A 20331-nucleotide genomic window follows, 5' to 3' on the forward strand; every position below is an offset into this window, starting at 1 on the left:
GTCACCACGGCCTTATAACAGCGCCGTTTCTTTAAAAAAAAATAAAGACGCATATCGTGGGTAGAAGTGATGTCCCTTGAAAAGTATTCGAGGCCCGGTCCTGACGCGTGAGTAGTCCTGCCGACTTCGAATTCTTCATCGTCTTGTCGTCACCCGTGACGTCAATGTAGTTATCTCCATCATGATTGTTGTCAGCACATTAGTCGCCGTGACGTCAATGCAGGCGACGGTCCGACGTAATAATAGTAATAACTGCTGGGGTCTTACGTCCTCAAAACCACGATATGATTATGAGGCACGCCGTTGTGGGGGGCTCCGGAAATTTCAACAATCTAATGTTCTTTAACGTGCTACTAAATCGAAGCACGTGGGCCTTAGCATTTTGCCTCCATCGACTTGCGGCCGCCGCGGCCGGCAGTTTGATACCACGACATTCGGGTAAGCAGTCGAGCACCGTAACTACTTGACCAGTGGCGGGTGTCGATCAGACGTCGCCATCAACTTTCATCGATCGCTGCGCTATCCTCATCGAACACTGTCGTCGTCATCAATACGTCATATTTGTCATTCGTGCCTTAATGAGTGGCACTCTCCTTTGAATGCGTAGCACCGTATACTTTCATTTCCTTTCTTATTCTTCCTTTTTTTTTTTTTTCACGCCTGCGATTCAGGCGAAAAGCGAGTTCTGTACGAAATGTTTCAGTGCGAGGGCGCGGCCATTCCGGGGGAGCAGAAAATATCGCGCCGCCAGCCATGCGCGTCAACGCACCGCCGCCACGGTAGAACTGCCGCCCCGCGTCCCTATGTGTGCGCCAGCTCGGACGAGGATGACAACCGGCGACCAAAGAGGGCGTGCCACCAGGAAGTAACAGCTTAACTGACAGCCCGTCACCAATAAGTAGTTGACGCACTGCGGGAATTCGTCAATACGGCTTCGCGGTTTGCTTCACAGCCAGAGTTATATAACCGCGAGCGATTGCTTCGGAAAAATTCAACATTTCATTTACGTTTGTTTAACATTGATGCCTTCGTTTACTAGTCTTGCCCATTCTCTATAAACTGAACGAACACAATGTCTCTACAACAACTTTGACATTTACTCTCCAAATTATCCCATATAGTGCCCTAAGTGCGTTCGCTGCAAATGTCTGGTATAAACCACTACTGCGGCTGGTGTATCTTGATTACTGTATCGTTCGTAACGCTGAGTAGCACATACAGGCAGTGCTACATAATTAACTAATGATATGGCTAGTACTGTATTCATTAGGAAATTAAAGGACCAAGTTTATTCTTATCCGTATATACCATGCCCAGTAAGATAGCACTCATTGCAGGCAAAGAAATGCTGGCAACTATAAGTCAGAAGCCCTTGAGCGAATGGAGGTGTCGCACGTTGACACGAATCGAAGCTATACACTGCATGCAAAGCCGGAGGTGACCTTCGCGCTCACACGCCTTCACCGTCACTGAAATGCGTGTTTTCCTTCCCAATTGGATGTCAGACTCAAGTGAGCCTGTCCCTCATTCTAATAGCACATTGGCTTGAACAGGCATACAAGGTGTGCTGTACACCGTGGTGACGCCGTCTCGCGCATTCTAAATACACTTTTGGCAAGATAAATTTTTTCCTGCTAGAAAACCACACGGGCCACTGTTTTTCCAAGGTCTATATATCTCTCTGCTGTAAAAGCATCACTATCGAACCTGACGTGTGTCGGTTGTACAGACTGCACCGACTGAGACGTTCAGTTAGCATACTGATCCGTGTTGTTCCAAGCGTCCCATCCAAAGGCATCCACCACGATGGCCTCCATGCAGCTATGTCACGTCGCGCAGTGAAAGTGGTCGCTCCGGCTTTCACTTGACGATTACAAAGCGTATGTTCCAAGCTTGGATACCGTGTTTCTGTCTCGTTCGCGCGGCCTGTTTCAGCAGTGCCCCCTTCCTTACGGAACTATTGACGGAGTGGACCATCCTGTAAACTAAACTAGAGAGCTTCGTATAAGACAGCTAAGGGCAAGTCCGTTCAATGTCAGACGAGAAGTTGCAGAAGTCCACAAGGTTGGCGTACTTTTCGTAAAGTACGTTCTTGTGCTTACTCTTTCTGCACTCATACTGTAGAAGACATTAACACGAAGCTCGCCTTGTCATCTTGTGGCGTACGCAACAGGGATTGAAGTGTTGAATGCAGAGTAGATGGTACGTATCATGTTTATAGACGCATGTCGTACATCTAGTGAAGACAATATTTCCCAGATCTCATAACCCACGCATTAGTAACAGTAACAGTAACAGACAGCTGCTCTCACCATGCACTTGGGCAATGCTGAAGTCGCCCATTGACCGAAAAGCACAGCGCGAACTTACCGACAACTTACGACCTAACTTATACGGCACTCACGAATATACTGTTCGGACTTAATAGATTCTAACTCATTCCGAACGTACAGACCGTTTGTATGCCGGCGGGAGAAAGAGAACGCCCGAAAAGTCAACAGTTCCCCGCGGGAGGTCGTGCAACCAGTGCGCGTCACCGTCGAAACCTACACGCCGTCCCCCGCTCGCGTCCGGTCGAAAACCACATCACGGGCGTTGCTTCGCCGCCATGCCAGAGCACATTATACACAAACACACGCACTCTCCGCGTGGCTTACCGTGTCCCACGGGGCGCGCGCTGCCGCTCTTGGCCGAGGGTGGTCGGCGTATGCAAGCTGGCTCGACGCTCGACGACCGGTCCTCGTCAGGGTGCGACAACCGGCGCGGCTTCGAGGCGGAGGCCCCGGCACAAGCTAGTCCGGGCGGCGGGGCCCGGTGGGCGAGAGATGCGACCGCGGATAGCATCGATGGCCGATCCGGTCCCCGAACACCAGGACTATCTGTCAAGGACACGCGTCCCGTCGCCGGCCGTCCCAAGGCCGAGAGGGAGCAACAGCCGCGCACGCACACACGAGACCCGAGGTGTTCGCCCCCGTGGTTAATGTTCGGAGACGATTATCTGTAGTTTAGAACACGTACAGGGCGCGATGGCGCTGTTTGCCTCGCTCGCGCGCTCGCGTGGCGATTTATTGCCCTCGCGACCTCCGTGTTTGATGGAGCGACTGGTCAGGACGGACGTCTTCCACGGACTAGGTGTTGCTAGACGGAGAAGCCGAGCATGCATAGACAACGGAGTGAAAGAAGAACAATAATAGCAAATAGATCCTCGGCACTCCAGCTCTGCATGCTGTGTGCAGACGTCTTTACAACCCCGTCCGCATCGCCCGCCTGATTTTTTCGGACCCGTCTTTTGTCGGCACTCTCGGTGAAGTCTGCTTGCAGCCCACGAAGCCCGTCGCGTACGGGACTGGCCATTAGCCGGTTCTTTGTGAAATTCGCGATTCTTTTTGGTCTTATAGCGGCGAAGGTCCCGAGCCACCTCCCTTTCCCTTTGCGGACGTGCGACCATATACCCGGGTCGCCGCCTCTGGTCCTGCGTTCGTGTACTAAATTTAGCGGCGATAGAATTGAAGTTCGCGTACGAAGAAGTCTAAAACATGCGATCAATTTCATCTTGGAGGACGAGAGGTGAATGGGGGGGGGGGGCTATAGCTGATTAGCTTGTCTTCAAAGTAAGCCGAAACAGCGAAACCGAACAAAGACAAAGAAGTAAGTATAGGCGCTGACTGCCAACTGAACCTCAGTGAAAGTAACGCCGGTCATTTATGGTCTTTGTCCAGGTCAAGCACGTGTACACATAAGTAAAAGATCGTATCAGTAGCGCTCTTCTAAAATTGCTATTTCTTTAAATATTTCATAGCAAGAGATACGAGTGGCACCAGGTGCCCCGTGACGCACGTTTACCGTGCTGATTTTACATTGAACACAAAGGACGTCCCGCGCACGTCAGTAAATCGGACGTGCCGACAGGCTAATCTCTTTCTCTACGCATAACTTATGGTAATAAGGTGTGATATACGTATGGTGTCGCGAGGAGTCTTCGGTGAATTCACGTACTTAACGCAGGGTGCCGCCACACTATACCTTGCGGCATTCTTCCTGGACTTGACGAAATACATTGATCTTGTCACTGTCGGCTTGTTGCTCGATATTTCTCGAACGGCTTATGCGTGGCAAACATACCAGCGGTGCGTCCAAGCGAGTCTGTATGGGGCAAGTGTTTAATCCTTCCGCACTTGGTGACCTAGAGGGAACTCGGCCAGCAGTTTGTATCCGTGACTTTCTGTCTGACGACTGTGAAGCCGAGAAGTTCGCAAGCAGTCAGTTTTACAGCAAATCTGTTAGGGTCGAGGCTCTTTTGCCACGAGTACCATAATTATAAGTGACTGCAATCTGCCGTCAGAAATATCGCCCGGGGTCGAATATCCCCTACGGCTAATTCCATCCTCAATCGCAATCGTAACCACCGCACCATACAAAAACCTGGGCTCCAGCCCATGCGTCGCTTCCGGTAACGAGGCCGCCCACAACCAGGCTCGAGCATTCATTCTCCGAGCCGAAGGCCATTCACCGACCGGGAATGAGGGTACCGGAGTCGAAAGCCCAGGGCCGTCGGCGTGCGACCGCATGGTAACATTCCAGGAGATCACGCAACGTTACCGTCTAGCCAGATTAGTCTATCCCCCAATGCACAAAACTCTAAAGAAGAGACAGGAAATCATTTGGAGACAACTGTAAACGAATGCCTTCCCGAACCCCTTTATTCTATCGCGCATTAACCCCTCAGTTTACTCCAGCTGTTGTAAACTCTGCCAAAAAGAGAACGCAAATCTCTACCATGTCCTCTGGGGCTACCCTAAAACGCAGCAACTTAATAATCCCTGGTTGCGCATATCACTACCCCTCAGCAGTGGGAGGCCACGCTGCTCAGCTCCGACCCGGAAACACAAGTGTGGGTCACGGAGCGGGCAGAGGGAACCGCCAGGGCCCAAGGTCTCCTGGCCGCCTGACCATTAGTGGCTCTCGCACACTGAACATCAACACCGTGTACATAGTGGCCAATAAATGTCTGAAAATTAATATGCATAAAACTAAAGTAATGTGGAACAATCTCGGCAGAGAACAGCGCTTCGCGATAGGTGGCGAGACGCTGGAAGTTGTAAAGGAGTACGTCTACTTAGGACAGGTAGTAACCGCGGAGCCGAACCATGAGAGTGAAATAACTAGAAGAATAAGGATGGGATGGGGCTCATTCGGCAAGCATTATCAAATCATGAATGGTAGTCTACCACTATCTCTCAAGAGGAAGGTATATAACAGCTGCATCTTACCGGTACTTACCTACGGAGCAGAAACCTGGAGACTTACAAAGAGGGTTCAACTTAAATTGAGGACGACGCAGCGAGCGATGGAAAGGAAAATGATAGGTGTAACCTTAAGAGACAGGAAGAGAGCAGAGTGGGTCAGGGAACAAACGGGGGTTAAGGATATCATAGTTGAAATTAAGAAGAAGAAATGGATATGGGCCGGCCACGTAGCACGTCGGCAGGATAACCGGTGGTCATTAAGGGTAACTGACTGGATTGCAGTGGGCGTAGACAGGCCCTGCAGTGGGCGTAGACAGGCTGATGATGATGATGATGATGAAATGTTTCTCCTCCTCCTCCTCCTCGTGGTTTGCCGTGTGTCGTAGACAGAAAATTATCATCATCATGAACCGGCATCCGCTCAATCGCCTCCCCACGATTCGAAGGCGAGCGTCGTAACCACTCGGCTATCCAGGCACGCTAGCAGAGCATATCATATATCCTTGTGTAGTATAGCATAACAAGGGGGTGGGGATGGGAAGTGGGGGTGAGGAGGACAGGTGTGATGTCGAAGAGGAGGGGAAGGAGGAGGGGAGAACGCGTACAGAGAGAGAGAGAGAGATACAGAAAGAAAGAGAAGAAAGAGAGAAAGAGATAGAAGGACAGAGAAAGAAATAGACACGGAGAGAAATAGATAGAAAGAAACAGACACAAAAAAGATAGAAAAAAGAAAACAGAGCAAGCATAGCCATGTATAGTAGAGTATAGCAATGGGTGGGAAAGAGAGGTGAGAAGGTAAAAGCCTAGCAAAGCCAGGACCACATAGGTGCTTAGCAGCCCAGCCTTGCACGACTTAGTGCAAGCTGCGCTAATTATTTGTCGAACAAATCGTGTTACCTTTTTCAGCGAAACAGCATGTGGCTAGGTCATTCCGTTTGTCAGCGAGTAGAAACGTATGTATACCACATAAATTGGGCAAAGCCTACCACTCACCACTTGGTCCACTAAAAATAACGAAGGGAACGCATGCTGCTCAAATGGAAAGCTTGAGCGTATATGCGCTGAATTCAAAAGGCGCTTCCTGGACAAGCATTTCTGCTCAACTGCTGACCCGAAGGTTGCGGGATCGAATCCCGGCCGCGGTGGCCGCATTTTCGATTGAGGCGAAAATGATTGAGGCTCGTGTACTTAGATTTAGGTGCACGTTAAAGAACCCCAGGTGGTCGACATTTCCGGAGCCCTCCACTACGGCGTCCCTCATAATCATATTGCGGTTTTGGGACGTTAAACCCCAACAATTATCGACAGACATATCGGATTTAGTTGCAGGGTCAGTGATCGGCTATGCACGGTTCGAAATTATGTGTCGTGTACTAAATAGCTTCACTAGCCATCCACCTTCACATAGTGGAATGGCCCCTCAATTTTTTCATCCCACACCTCGTTTTTTGCCACATTTTTGTTACTGTGTTTACGCCGTTATTCATAAGGCAAGGTGGTATAACACAAAGCATGCAGTATAAGGCTACTGTATAAGCGCGTGTTTGTGCTCCTATACTGAAACCTTGCAAGTGCACATTCATTCATTTAAGTGTGGTTCGATCTGCCGTGTGTGTGTGTGTGTGTGTGTGTGTGTGTGTGTGTGTGTGTGTGTGTGTGTGTGTGTGTCACCTTTCCTAACGTTTTACAGCAAAAGCTGTTATGAGATCATTTCAACGGCCGTTTTTGGCGCCGTAGTTGTCCGCCGCCGCCGCCGCCGCCAGTGTCCGTAACCGCTATCGCACGAAATAATAAAAAAAAGGAAATAAGAAAAAATTTCCAGGATGGAACGAGGTTCGAACCTGGGCCCTCTGCGTGGGAGCCCAGTGTTCTACCTCGGAGCCATGCCGTTTTTTTTTTTCTTTACTGCCTGCTTTTGACATGTAACAAACAATTGCAAGGAGAAATGCTATTTACAATACAAACACTGGTTGCGTATAATGGGAGAGGGATCTACAGGAAAACAGGGAAGGGCCAAACAGGGACTAATGAGGACACTCTAAACCTCCTTCATTTGTAAAAGAAGCTCTACACGATCTAACCAATCGGGGACATCTTCAAGAAATTTTTGTTCCTCAGCAAAACGGGTTACACTTTTTTGAAGTATTGACGCGCCGGACGGGGCGTTCACGTCAGCATGCCGCATGGCCATCCTGCGCTTCCATATGCTGTGGAGTGTAATCAACATTATTAGATCAAACGGTGTCCTTTCATCACTTTCGACAGAGAGATACCGAATTCCAGGGGGGTGTAAGGGGAAATCTTTTTTGATGGTACGCTGCAGTACGTCCCATAAAAACACGGCGTCCCAGCAGTCGAGGAACATATGGTCTATCGTTTGGACTTTTCTGCATATTAAGCAATCGGTTCCCCATGGCACAAACATGCCCTTTTCCTCTAGCCAAGGTTTGACTGGAAGTGTACCTGAATGTAGTTGAAAGAAGAATGTTTTCGTTCCTGCAGGTACCATCATTCTTTTGACCCTTTTAAGTACATTTCTCCATCGACCCCCAGGGCACATGGTTCTATACAGCGGTACAGGTAGTACAACGTCACAAAGGTCTTCGTACAATTTCTTCCGTGCCACAGTGGATAGATAATAGAGCGAAAAGCGAGCGGACAAAAAGTTACTAGCTAAAACTACTTCTTTTAGAAATCCATGTAAGCTTCCAGGCAAGTATCTCGTAGATACAACAACGTTCGGCAACCGTTTGCACAGGCGAAGCTGGCACACAGTGCGCAGAAAATGGTCCTCTACATTGCGTAAGAACAGAAAGCAGTTTCAAACACCGGCATGGCTCCGACTGACACACCTTTTTTTGCGCCAGATTGCCAATCGGAGCCATGCCGGTCCTTGAAACTGCGTTGGAAAAAGACCCTATACAGGCTTCATGTCGGGAAGGAACCACATTAACATATGTAGTGTAGTGTGGTCGAAGAGTAAAATAACAACCAGGCGTCACACAAACGCAAATTCTGTAACCGGGCGTCACACAATGCAGATTGCGCAACGAGTGGGTTGTTGAATGCTTCCAACCCATTACAAAGGCCTCTGCGATAATTCTTCATCGTCATCAGCCACAGCATCAACAAAGTGCACATAATGCCTTACAAGTGTTTAGCGAGTACCACGGTTCTCCGCAGAATGATGAAAAATTGCATAGTGGCTGCTTCCCTATTTCACAAAAATTATGATGATTTATAGCGTAGTGGGTTCCTCGCAAGTGCACTTCTATTGGTTGCCAAGGAAGCCCATAAAGCTCTCATGATCCATTTCCTCAGGCTCTCAATAAAGTTAACTTCCTCTCTCTCTCTCTCTCTCTCTCTCTCCCTTGCTCTCCGTTTCTCTGGGTAACGTATGTTATAAAGCGTGGTGGGATAGTTGAATAACGACCGGGCGTCACACAATATGAATTACGTTACTATAGTGGGGTCGTTGAAAGCTTCCAACCTTACAAAGGGGCTCAGCCATAATTCGTCATCCCCATCAACCGTCGCATCAACAAAGTGCACATAATTGCCTTACAGATGGTACCTCGACTTCTCCGCAGATAACGAATAATGTCGTGGTGGTGCTTCCCAACTTCCCAAAAATTATGATTTGTGGCGTAGTGGTAGTTGCTAATATACTTTTATTAGTAGCCACAAAAGAGTTTATAACGGGCTCTAGAAATGCCGCTCTTCCAGCTTTCGCTGTGACTGTGCTGCGCTTTCCACGCAGGCCTGGCGTCTTTTTTTTTTTCGTTCATGCTAGTAAACATTCTACAGGCACTTGTGAAATGATCAGTTGGAACTTCAGCGCTTATTGTGTCCTTTCATGTTTCCGTGCTCATTAATCATCGGTTATCAGTTGTTCAGACCGACATCTGGAAACGTGTGTAGAGGCGCACACGGCGCAGCTGGCATGTTTACGCTATTAAAGAGACACCGAGCCAGCTGGGAACTGCCGATCATTTTACAATTGATGGCTGAAGCAGATGACAGGCACACGAGAAATCGAGCCTCCCCCCCTTCCCTTATTTAGAAGTCAATTCGACGTCCATGCTGCGTTACGCATGTGGTCAGAGGTGCAGCTAGAATGTAAATGCATGCTTTGGGCGGCGCTAATCGCCAGCTAAGCGCTTTATAGTATGCGTCGCTGGCGCTTGCCTATATATAGCTATAGCACGATGATAACTACGGATACTACGTTCACACTCTGACAAGGTGAACCAGTTCCTTTCAAAGCGTGCGAGCTCCTTTGTAAGGCAAAACAGCCTTTACGTTACACCACTATGCTCTTTCGCTAACATATGCTTGCCTGGCCGCGCAGGTGCAAGCAGCGTTAAAAACTGCGCTGACTGCACGATTAACTACGCGCGCGTCTCTTGGGAGTCGAGCGAAAGAGTTCAGTTGTGACGACCTCTTCTCTGATCCGTGACCGCGTTGCCCGCAGTGCTCGTGAAATGGCGGCAGACCTTTCGAGGAGACGAGCTAGACGACGCGTCTTCGTGCGCGACTTGTGCTTCAAGCCTCCGGTCTTCAAGCAGGAAGATGTATAGTCCTTTGGGCGCAGCGTTAGTCGGGCGTCGCGCGGTCTTCGGAGTCGCAATGGTCAACGTACTCGCACGTGTGCTCGAGCAGTTCGAGACCGAGGCAGCCCTCCGTGCGCAGGACGTCGTCGGCGGGTTGCTCGGCGTGCTCTAGGTACAGCTCGTACAGGGCCTGCATGGGCAGCAGCCAGACGTTGAACGGCTGACCCGGACCGCGACATAGCAGCCGGCGGAAGGCCACCATGGTGGCCAGGCGCTGCAGCCGGTCTCCGGTAGCAGCCAGGTAGAGAAGTTCGCGGGACGCGCACACCGGATCCACCTCCAGGAGGATCTGCGTTGTACGTTATAGATTAATACGTGCGTTTGGGAAGGGGAACGAGTTCCAGTAAGGTATCTGTACCCTCAAGCAGCTCCACCATCTTATCATGACACATCTTGGGTGTCCACTGCTTTAGTAGAGATAAAGAGCTGTAGCCTTGTCTGTGCTCAAAGAAACCCTGTATCGTGCGCTAGCGCGAATGGCTGAAGGCAGGAACATGGCGTATATAGAGAGATAAAAAAGGGGGTCTGGATTAGTTTAACAAAAATGTGGAAGGCAAGCACATGCTGCTGTATGCACGGAAGAATGGATGATGATGATGATGATGATGATGATGATTAGGAGGAGGAGGAGGATGGCACTGATTCATAGTGTCTTGCGATCAGTACAGCCTTCCCCAGAAGTGTAAAGGCCTCGGGTCCCGTCACAAGAGCGCGCATGCTCCAATGTGTTGAGAGTATCTTTAAGCTTTACAAATATGGGAACTTGGTATGGTTCATCTTGTTTCACGTGCCGCTATCAAGTTCTTTATGACTAGGTTTATTATTGTGCCTCAACTTATGAAAACTTGGAAAAATACTATTTATGCTTGCGGCGACGTTATAATTATAGGGCTCCCAGAAGTTGCCATATTGAGCTCCTGACGCAGCAGTTCGATGCACTGCGTTATTCACACTGCCACGACAGTGAAGTGAACGCGAATGCAGCCTATATAAACGCTACATTAGTGAAACATCCATGTAAACAAGCCAGCTACTGCTTTAAAACCGCCCGAATTGGCGCTGCCATTCATTCATTCATTCATTCATTCATTCATTCATTCATTCATTCATTCATTCATTCATTCATTCATTCATTCATTCATTCATTGCTGAGAGTTGTACAGAGAGGATTGCGTAATGCATTGAAGCCAAGTAAACTTACAGCGCTGAGTAACCGACGTATACATGTATAGATAAATTATAATTTATCAATCGTTACGCTTGAAACAGGCGGCGGCAGCGATTGAACTTACGACGAACAAGAAAGGGAGGGCGGGGGGTGGAGGGGTGTTGTGGTTATTCGGCTGGATAGTGGTCCAGTAAACTTTTCCAAAGCCGATTAAAGATGTCGAATGTGAGTTGCATATATATGTATATATATATATATATATATATATATATATATATATATATATATATATATATATATATATATATATATATATATATATATATATATATATATATATATTTATATAATGCGATAACAGCAGGTCAACTGAGCTGGTAGTCCCCTCGGAAAGAAATACATCCTGTGGTGACAGCAAGCGCCATTGAGACGATATATATTCAAACCAAAAATATTTATTCTATTTATTTTATTGTTTGGTATTAGATAGCATAGGAAAGGAGGAACTGCGTGCGCTGGTTCTGTAAAGTGCACGAGACGGCAAGCGACTCTGTCCCTGTTCGTTAGACGGGCAATCCTTATCGTACAAAGACGGCGATTTTGTCACACGTATTTGTTTTGAATACAGCCGTGTGTGATAAAGGATACGGTTCGGTGCCAAATGAAACGCGTGAGTGTAGAGAATGTGCGGAACTATTTCTTTTGGTAAGTAATAAGGTGTGCAATAAACCGGTTTTGTAGCAGATGGGTTGTTATCGGCGGCAATGGCGTCCTTCTAAACGCGTGTGCATTGACCCGCAGTCAGCCGCTACTTGCAGCATGCAGTAGCGCCAGCAAACTGACAGCCACACATTATAGTGTTCCCTTAAACCGGGAACAACACCGTACATTGAGCAAGACTGCTGAGTCACGTTCACCATACCAATAAAACGAGCGTATGATAAAAAACACTGTTTCATGTACAGCCTTAAATGCACGTGCTTTGATATCGTTTCTTTTGTGCGTTTGACATTGTGTTAAATATCAGGCATTTCTATTCCTGAAGTAGGGCACCAAGTCGGGTTAGTTGACATTCGCCGTAAAGGAATTTTAACGGCGCTAACAGGCACGAACAAAAGAAGAGGAAAGAAGACTGCAGGCGTCCAGTCTTCGTCCCTCTCCTTTTTGTCCGTGGTTAAAAGTACTTTTTATTCCTGCTTATCACAATTAAAACTCCTTGAATGTGGGGTGTAGCTGCGACACCCGCTGTTCGCGGATTTTTCATCTCTTCAAGCCTCCGTCTTTTCCTGGACTTCTGCCTGGTTTCGCTTATTACGATGTATTTCAAGTTTATCATTACCATTTGGTTTTTCCCAGTGATTATAAAGTTACATCGTTGCTAATATGGTTGTCCGCGCGTATGATTAAACTATTTATTGCAGCCCTGCTCATTAACGTGGCCTACATAAGCAGGCATATCAGGTTGGGCCGATAACTTGTCACATATATGCTAAGAGTCGAAATATTTGTGTAAATGTTTATCGCGTGTTTTATAGTAAAGTTCTGATTGATTGATTGATTGATTGATTGATTGATTGATTGATTGTTTGATTGATTGATTGATTTATTGATTGATTGATTGATTGATTGATTGATTGATTGATTGATTGATTGATTGATTGATTGATTGATTGATTGATTGATTGATTGATTGATTGATTGATTGATTGATTGTTGAATACGCTCTGATCCTTTCCTAGCCGGCGGGGGGGGGGGGGGGGCTGCTACGTCGCTCGGGCGGCAACTGCGAACTTTATCAAAAGGAATCGACTGAAATCAGTAGACGGCTCATACCCTTGTAGGTAATGTGCTCTCGCTGCACACTTCGCGTTGAAGCGACAGACATCAAGAAAACCGCTTTGTTCCCTGGAGCGGCCGTATTCCCTAATGCCAGCGTTTTGTAGAGTTACGCCAGATCGTATCCCAACGGAGTTAGCTGCTAGACTTACTTTGTATAACGCTCCACTTTGTTGCTATCACATTCATTGCTTCGCCCTTGCGGCGAAACTGACTTTTTTTTTTTTTTTACGGTCTTGAATAGGACGACGATGATCAAGGTGAAAATAACGGCGACATGCATGGGTATGTGTTCAGCGGGTGCCCGAATGAGAACGTCTGTGCGATAGATTTTACTAAATATAACGTAGAGCGTGTCGATTACCCTTTCAATTCATTCTCGTCGTCGTAAAACAGATACTGCTCGTTGTTTTCATTTCACATCTCTGGAAAATTCGCGTGACATCAGCTGAAGCCATTATAGTTAATAGCGTCTCTTTCACTTTCTTTTCTTTTTTTTTTTTTTACCCCGTAGCGTGTGCTGCTGAACTGGTAGGATGATAGGTAAACGCGAAGTGTAGGAGCCATATATGAGACAGGTGCACTTCATTTAACTTGAATGTTCATACATCCATGTCCACCTATAACAAGTCACAGCCCCTCTGGGTCACCATGTTTGCCTTCTCTAATCAGACGATCGAAATGGCCATTTATTTTACGATTAGTCAAAACCTATTTGCAGGAGTGACAGGTACAACGCCCACCTTCCTTTCGAAACCTAAATGCAATTTAAGTGGAGGCCGCTGCTTTGTACAGAACGGAACTGCATAAACGAATTGATTGTATTTTCTTCTTTGTAGCTCGCGGTTTTATTTAAGTGTCCCGAAAGCTGCCAGGCTATCATGACGGGAAACCAAAGAACCTGCACCAATAATGATGTGCGCATCGTTTCCTTCTAGGCTTCTTTTTTTCGTTTCGCGGATTGAAGCGAAGCTAGAAAAGCGTACACTGACGAATAATTTTGAGCGCACGGTTATTTATCGTCAATATCTTTTTCTTTATGTACTTTATCAGCCCATTAGCTATAGGTCAAGCTCTGGTGAGGGTGCTCTGGAATTATGAGCTCAAGACGCAGCCAGCTCAAAAATGTACCAATAAAAAGAGTAACGAACACGATAACATGGCAAGAGAAATGACAAAGCTTGCCGGGTGCGCTCGAAGTGCGGTGATTTAAGGCGTTATCGGTTAAATGAATTACGATGATTGCCATCAGAACAGCCTTCTGCGGCACGAACCCCAATGATTTGAGCCCCATAACTGAGACGTAAGTACGTGATGACGTCACGTTCCACCGGTCAGGACGCGAAACCAACAAGTCAAACAGAAGGAGGGTCAAAAAGAGAGTGTAAAGAAAAAGAATGGACAAATTTAGATGCTTCGCCACTCTCGCACTGACGTCATCGTCCGCCGTAAGTTATCTTTGCCAAGCGCGCATGCGTAACATGTGCTATCTTCGACAAATCACACCGATGCTCACGGGGGCGCCCATGCGCCACGATGATCGGGCAGAACGGTGCATCAGGGCGTTCCGGTGCGATTTGCTCAAGAAGCCAATAGTTCCACCGAAGTTCCATACAGCGGACGGTGACGCTCGTGCAAGGCTGGCACGCCATTGAGATTTGTTTTGTTTGTTTCGTCTTTCTGAGAGAGAGAGAGATAAAAGCGAAGGAAAGGCAGGGAGGTTAACCAGGTTGTACCCGGTTTGCTACCCTACACGGGGGGAGGGGGAAGGGGAGAAAAAAGAATAGAGAGAGCAAGGAGGAAAGAGGGGACATGTATTACGCGCACACACATATTTTTTCGATAATGGTTAATTGAAGATTGACAAGACGGTTTAATGTTGTACGTCTTAGCTGCTTGTCAGCAAGGTCCCACATTGGTTTTCAGTGTGCCCAAAGAACAGCGACCATATTCTTGTGTATAGACATTTGATCCGTCATGTTCGAATTCCGAAGTTTATCCGCATTCGTTTCGACCGAACTGGCGAATAGGTCCGTTCTGGCTCGACTTTGACTCTGCAGCCTGCATTGTAAACACGTGACACGCGGTGAACAAGTAGGTAAAGGACGAACTATAGAACTAAATGTATGTTCGGCTGGAATCGGACATGGAATGGATTCGCGTCCAGGAGCCAGAGGACGTAGCGGGCCATGGAAGTGGCGAGTACTGCCCGCTGGGCTCCCATGCGCGCACGCCTGTGGTCACAGCACCATGCATGCCATGAGGAGCCTTTCTTCATTGTTGAACGAAGAAACCAACGTCGTGCCTTCTGATAGGAGCGTCGAGATGCGGGATAGTTGGTATACGTTAATTTTTACAGCGCAAGAAGCTAATTAAGACGAGCGCTTGTCTTGTATCTTTGTTTTTGTCGCGTCCCCCCCCCCTTTTTAGTTGTAAACGTGTGGTGTCTTCTGCTAGACTGTGGCACGGTCTAGACAGTCTCAATGGTATGCACGAGCGCCTCCTGCCTGCTTCCACGTTAAGTGGCAAACTACGCTGGGTCGCAGTGACGCACACAAGAGATAGAAAAAAACGCGTGTGCACTGAACAGGGTGCGTTGTAGATTGCCGCGCGCATGCTCACCAGCGTCAGTCCAAGCGCCTTGTGGCGCACCGAAGCCGCTGGCGATGCGAGCAGATGGAAGACGCTCATGAGCAGCTCGAAGCAACACTCGCGTAGCCCGGCGCGATGTCGAAGAAGCAACGATCCGAGCGCCTCGAGCGCAGCCTCAACAAGTGGCGGGTCGTCCTGGCAATGACTGATCCAGCGGAGCGCCACGCCCAGCACGAGCCGCGGCTCGCCGGGCTTGGACAGGGCTCCCGGGTGCCACCGCACGAGCTCGAGCAAGGCCAGCTCGTGGCTGCTGGGCCCGCCGTCGGTGCCGCGCTGCAGGGCCATCCGCAGACCCCGACGGCCGCAACGCCGCAACGCCCGGCCGCGCAGCATCGTCCTACCACTCGGCCCGCCTCCGACTGCTTCAACTTCTTCGGCCACGCCGCGTGTCCCTGCCGAGTACTTTTATTCTTCTTCATCGTCCCCCACCTGTGGCAACCAGTTGTACGCAGCTCCACGTGTTCCTGCCCAGTACTTGTACCCTCCACCATCCCTCACCTGTGGCAACCAGCAGGCGTACGCAGGTCAGCATCTCTAGTATGATTTCGCAGTTGTTTTTCATTCGGCCTTATTGGTTTCGCTGAATACAGTGCAGTTTAACGTGTAGATGCTTAGCCAAAGCCTATAGACGATTTTACGTAGGACACATGGTTGACGCCACCTTGGGCTGTGAAACGAATGTTTTCTTATTTTTGATTGTCGCGGCATGAATCAATAAGGTCGTTAAACTTCGATTGCACCAACCCAACCGTTTACATGCGTATGCGTCTACCGTAGCATCGTTCCTTTAGTTGTTAAAGATACCAAACGGCGTGGTTAACAGTGGCGGCATCGAAACAGATCCGTAAAATAGTCTGTATGGGCACCTTTCACCGGCAAGATCGACGGCGCTACGACGCCTTCGTTTATCGCGCCTGCGTCGACGATTCCAGCCATAATGAAAGTGAGGAAAATAAGATATGTATTCCACGTGTCAGCGATTTAAGCTTAATCGCTCATCTAATCGTCGCACGCTGAAGTTAGCTCAGCTCGAGTTTGGCAATGTTCGCGCATCTCTAGACCGTATCCAAGGCATGCGGAGCACGTGCACTCGGAAAAGCTTCAGTCACTGGAAACTACTCCTCCGTGCCGGGTTGCCGTTGGGTGGATTTGAAAAGTAGCCAGAACTGAAGCTAAAGGTAGCCAAAGTAGCCATGTCATTTAATTTTATCGCCAAATTGAACACTGAAGCGGTATTATGAGTGGAGCTTTTATATTTGAACAGTAAATAATACCGTTATGAACAAGGAAGATTGTAGAAATAACGGCACAGTACTTCTCTCTTGCATGGTCTTCAAGCCACAAATAACTTGCAAATAAAATAATAAATTCGGTGCGCCGTCGTTTACGTTGAATAGTTTTGCCAGATACATAGTAATTTTGGAACATTCCAGCCAACAAGTCAGTACGAACATTAAACGTCGAAGCAGTTTTTATTTGAAGCCGCAGATCGAACTTGATTAGTAAAGCTTGCATAACAACAGTCCAGCTTCATTTCGTCGCTCATCTCCGTTTTTCTCAAGTTCACACGAGAACACGCGGTGCGCATCAAAATGATAAAATTGCGCTTAACATCAGCATAGATGGCGGGCAGCGCGCTAGTTACACGTTTGCCAGCATGCACATAAATTCGCCACTTCGCATTTGTAGGCGCGCCGTGCGTTGCGTCGCCCACCGGCCTGCTGGTGGAGGGAGGACGCGTGCGCGCATCGGACGGTATACGACAGAAGAGCTTGGAAATAGTGTGTTTTATCTGCAAATAATACGAAAAATGGCTGCTTAATGCGCAAAGATAGAAGTTCCAAGTAGCCAGAAGCTAGCCATGGCGCCGACCTGAAATTTTTGTCGCCAGACAGGGTCGAAAAGTAGCCAATTTGGCGCGAAGTAGCCACCACCGGCAACACGTGCTTTAAGCGATCTGAGGTGGTGGTGTTTTCCTCCGAGCATGGCTCATACCCAGTGCAGTGGATTGGCCGAGTAGGGGGTGAATTTTTCCAATATTTTCTTTAGTGTCTCATTCGTAGACGCTATAATTAGTCACGATAAAAGAGTGCGTCGCGTCGCTTCAGTTTTTTTTTTTTCTTCTACCATCCGTTGGGTTGTGTGTGCTGGCGCTACTGCCAAATGTGACAAAAACTTCAAAGTAAGCTGCTTACACTTGCGGGCCAATTCACTTTCGCATGGGGAATTGAACACTCGCCGGCCCTTTGGTACGAAAGGAATAATAATAATAATAATAATAATAATAATAATAATAATAATAATAATAATAATATAATAATAATAATAATAATAATAATAATAATAATAATAATAATAAGCTGTGGCAAATTTCCCAAAGGGAAACGCACGTGTCGTATTTTTTTTTGTTTTACGTGCTATACTTCATATCACGAATAACTTCGCCCGCTAAATGCACCTGCTTACGTCACGTCTATGGCAGATTTGTATTCAGAGGTGAGTTGTGTCACAAAGATCGCTTTAGGAAAGCGAACCCAAGGCGTCAGTAAGCGAAGAAAAACGGCACAGTACGCTTTCTGCTTCATGCTCAACAATGCTGCATGAATATGCAACTCGCGTTTTGATTTCTTACGCGATCACTACGTCTTCTAGCAATGCATTTAACAGTACGCCTGTGCAAGACAGGCTTCAGTGTCACAAGCCTGTGAGTTCGCCCGACTTTCTTCTGGAAGAGGAGTGCTATAGCTATATAATCCTTGTCCCAGGTTGGGGCTACAACGCTGCCCCGCCCAATCCGGTGGCGTATGGCTGGCGGCCCGAGCCGCCCGGGCCTTCGAGCCATCCCGGACCATGGAGGATGGACCACACCGGCGCCCACCAATATGGCAATGGCCCCTACTACTACAGTTATGAAAAATCAATTTCCTATGGCATTTTCGTTTTTTTTTTTTTTAAGTGCGGAGCACTTGAGGGGCCCGGGCTGTCGTATGCTGTCGTAGTCTGGTGTAGCTTTCTTTATTCTTTATTCAAGAATTACCCCGCATTGTCCTTGGACTTGGCGTAACGTAGGCAGAACCACGTATAAAAATAGGAAGAAAAATAGAAATAAAGAAAGGAAGAAAAATCTGAAAAAAAGAAAAAGAAAGAGAGAACACCGAAGAGAAAGAAAGAAGGCTGCCCAGCTCCGCACGTCCTTTAGGCTTAGCATCCTTAGTGCGAAGCTGCCTTTTTTTTTATTCTTTGGCCATCGCGCGTGGCATTTAGGTGTGCACCTTTTGTTGTTTTGCAATCTGTGATATAGTTTTGTTTTATAGTGTTTTATTTTTTTTTCTTGTTCACGCTATCGAAGTTCTTGAGGAACGTTCGTTGGGCACAGTTATCTACTTTGCAAGTAAACGTACTTTGCTCGGTGTTGTTTGTCTAATTATGTTTATCGGATGCTAATTATTTTTACTCAAGCGGGACCGAAATACGGACAATGACACTTCGAATTTTGAAAGGCATAGCGTTGAAATTCCTTCCGAAATAACTCATATAAAGTTGCTACTGGGAATTGTGAACAAAAAAAAAAAGGGTGAAAAATAACTAACTACGGAAAAGAATTTTTTTTCCCGCGCGATCTTAGTACAATCATATAGCACTGTCATATGCAATGTCGTTGCATTTTTTCACGTTCAGTGTGTCCGACGACTTAGTTGACGTCAGTGTCACAGTTACATGGACGTGTTTTGTTTTTTAAAGCTACAGGGCGTAGGTGTAAACACTGACTCTGACCTCTCGACGCGTCCACAACGGACACTTTGATCACTTCACTGCCCCTGTTTCTTTAGGGGATACCTGTGCTGTGATACATATCTGTGGGAGCATTGAAGGATGAATTGCTGAACGAGTTAGTAATTTATTGCTAAATAAAGAAGCGCCAGAAATCGAACAAGAGACAAGGAGGCGATAGCACGAGCGCTTATGTGTCATACACGTAAGGTGAGCTTCCAGATAACTATACGTAATTGCTGCCTTACACAATGGCACTGAAGGTTTGGCTAAACGTTTATCACATGTTTCTTTTTCTTTTTGATAAACAAAAGATAAAAGGACGGGCAAGAGGCTACGTCCGTTCGTCAGCGCGCGTCGTGACCTTGAGCATTTCATATATATATATATATATTTTTTCTTCTAACGCGCGGCTTACCTTCAGTGAGATCGCGAGCGAGCGCGCGGGCACGTCGCGACATCCCGCGGCGGCCGCTGTAACTATGCAGCTCACGATGATCAAATCAGCCAATAGCCGTGGACTTCGTGTTTATGACGCGATCATTCGGGTTTATGGCATCATTTGTCGAGAGAAGAGCGAGCGATTTCTTGCTGATATCTTGAGAATTAATTGTAAATTCCAGGCCGCGTGCTGCGCTATATGTTTGGTTTTGCGTGTTCCCAGGAGCCCCGTCTGCCTCTTGGCAGCGTTTTCTGACCATGCTGAAAAAGTGTTGCAGGGCCCCTTTAAGACACTAGCCATTTTGGCCGATGTATTACCTTCCGCAGCAGAGTGGAACCTCAAGTACTACACCATTCCCACACCTTCAGATGATTGATAATAGCCGCATGCGTTGCCATGGTTGTGCAGTGACTTCGCACCCACTAGTGCTGAAGTTTGTCCTTGCTAGTGCGATATGTGACAATTATGCAAAAGTGCTTGAGTAGACAACAACAGCTCTGTTGTCTGCTTAGGCGCTTTGCATTGTCACTTTGGCACCCATCTTCTTAAAGCGGTGTGAAAGATAGTGCTGGAACTAAGAAATGCCGCGGCGACTGGCCTCTT

The 20331-nt window shown here is 47.5% G+C and overlaps 3 protein-coding genes across 5 annotated transcripts in view; 1 reads left to right on the forward strand and 2 right to left on the reverse strand.

Annotated features, from left to right (window-relative positions):
• The window catches only part of LOC119387525 (uncharacterized), an 85009-nt gene extending 82165 nt beyond the window's left edge, over positions 1 to 2844 (reverse strand). The window contains exon 1 of the mRNA XM_049414190.1: positions 2668 to 2844. Within this exon, the coding sequence (XP_049270147.1) occupies positions 2668 to 2844 (177 nt within the window). The remainder of the gene's footprint in view (positions 1 to 2667) is intronic.
• Positions 2845 to 9331: 6487 nt separating this feature from the next.
• Positions 9332 to 16020, reverse strand: LOC119387529 (uncharacterized). Its single transcript, XM_037654946.2, has 2 exons — positions 15486 to 16020; positions 9332 to 10148 (listed from the first exon to the last, which is right to left on the reverse strand). Exons 1-2 carry the CDS (start codon positions 15846 to 15848, stop codon positions 9843 to 9845), a joined length of 669 nt encoding a protein of 222 aa, XP_037510874.1. The 5' UTR covers positions 15849 to 16020; the 3' UTR covers positions 9332 to 9842.
• A 2298-nt stretch (positions 16021 to 18318) lies between these two features.
• The window catches only part of LOC119387528 (fibronectin type-III domain-containing protein 3A), a 75717-nt gene continuing 73704 nt past the window's right edge, over positions 18319 to 20331 (forward strand). For 2 of the 3 annotated variants that reach the window (XM_037654941.2, XM_037654942.2), the window contains exon 1: positions 18319 to 18421. In XM_037654941.2, the coding sequence (XP_037510869.1) occupies positions 18373 to 18421 (49 nt within the window). In that variant the 5' untranslated portion in view covers positions 18319 to 18372. The remainder of the gene's footprint in view (positions 18422 to 20331) is intronic. The other variant, XM_037654945.2, reaches the window with a different exon arrangement.

Source organism: Rhipicephalus sanguineus, chromosome 3, assembly GCF_013339695.2.
Source record: "Rhipicephalus sanguineus isolate Rsan-2018 chromosome 3, BIME_Rsan_1.4, whole genome shotgun sequence".
In the NCBI taxonomy this organism is placed as follows: domain Eukaryota; kingdom Metazoa; phylum Arthropoda; class Arachnida; order Ixodida; family Ixodidae; genus Rhipicephalus; species Rhipicephalus sanguineus.

What these genes read in the sequence shown, in the direction of transcription:
- LOC119387529 (XM_037654946.2), bottom strand. Translation starts at nt 15,848, where the DNA reads ATGCTGCGCGGCCGGGCGTTGCGGCGTTGCGGCCGTCGGGGTCTGCGG. An exon ending in AGGCGCTTGGACTGACGCTG is followed by an intron (nt 10,149 to 15,485) that starts GTGAGCATGCGC and finishes CGTACAACGCAG; the next exon opens with ATCCTCCTGGAGGTGGATCC.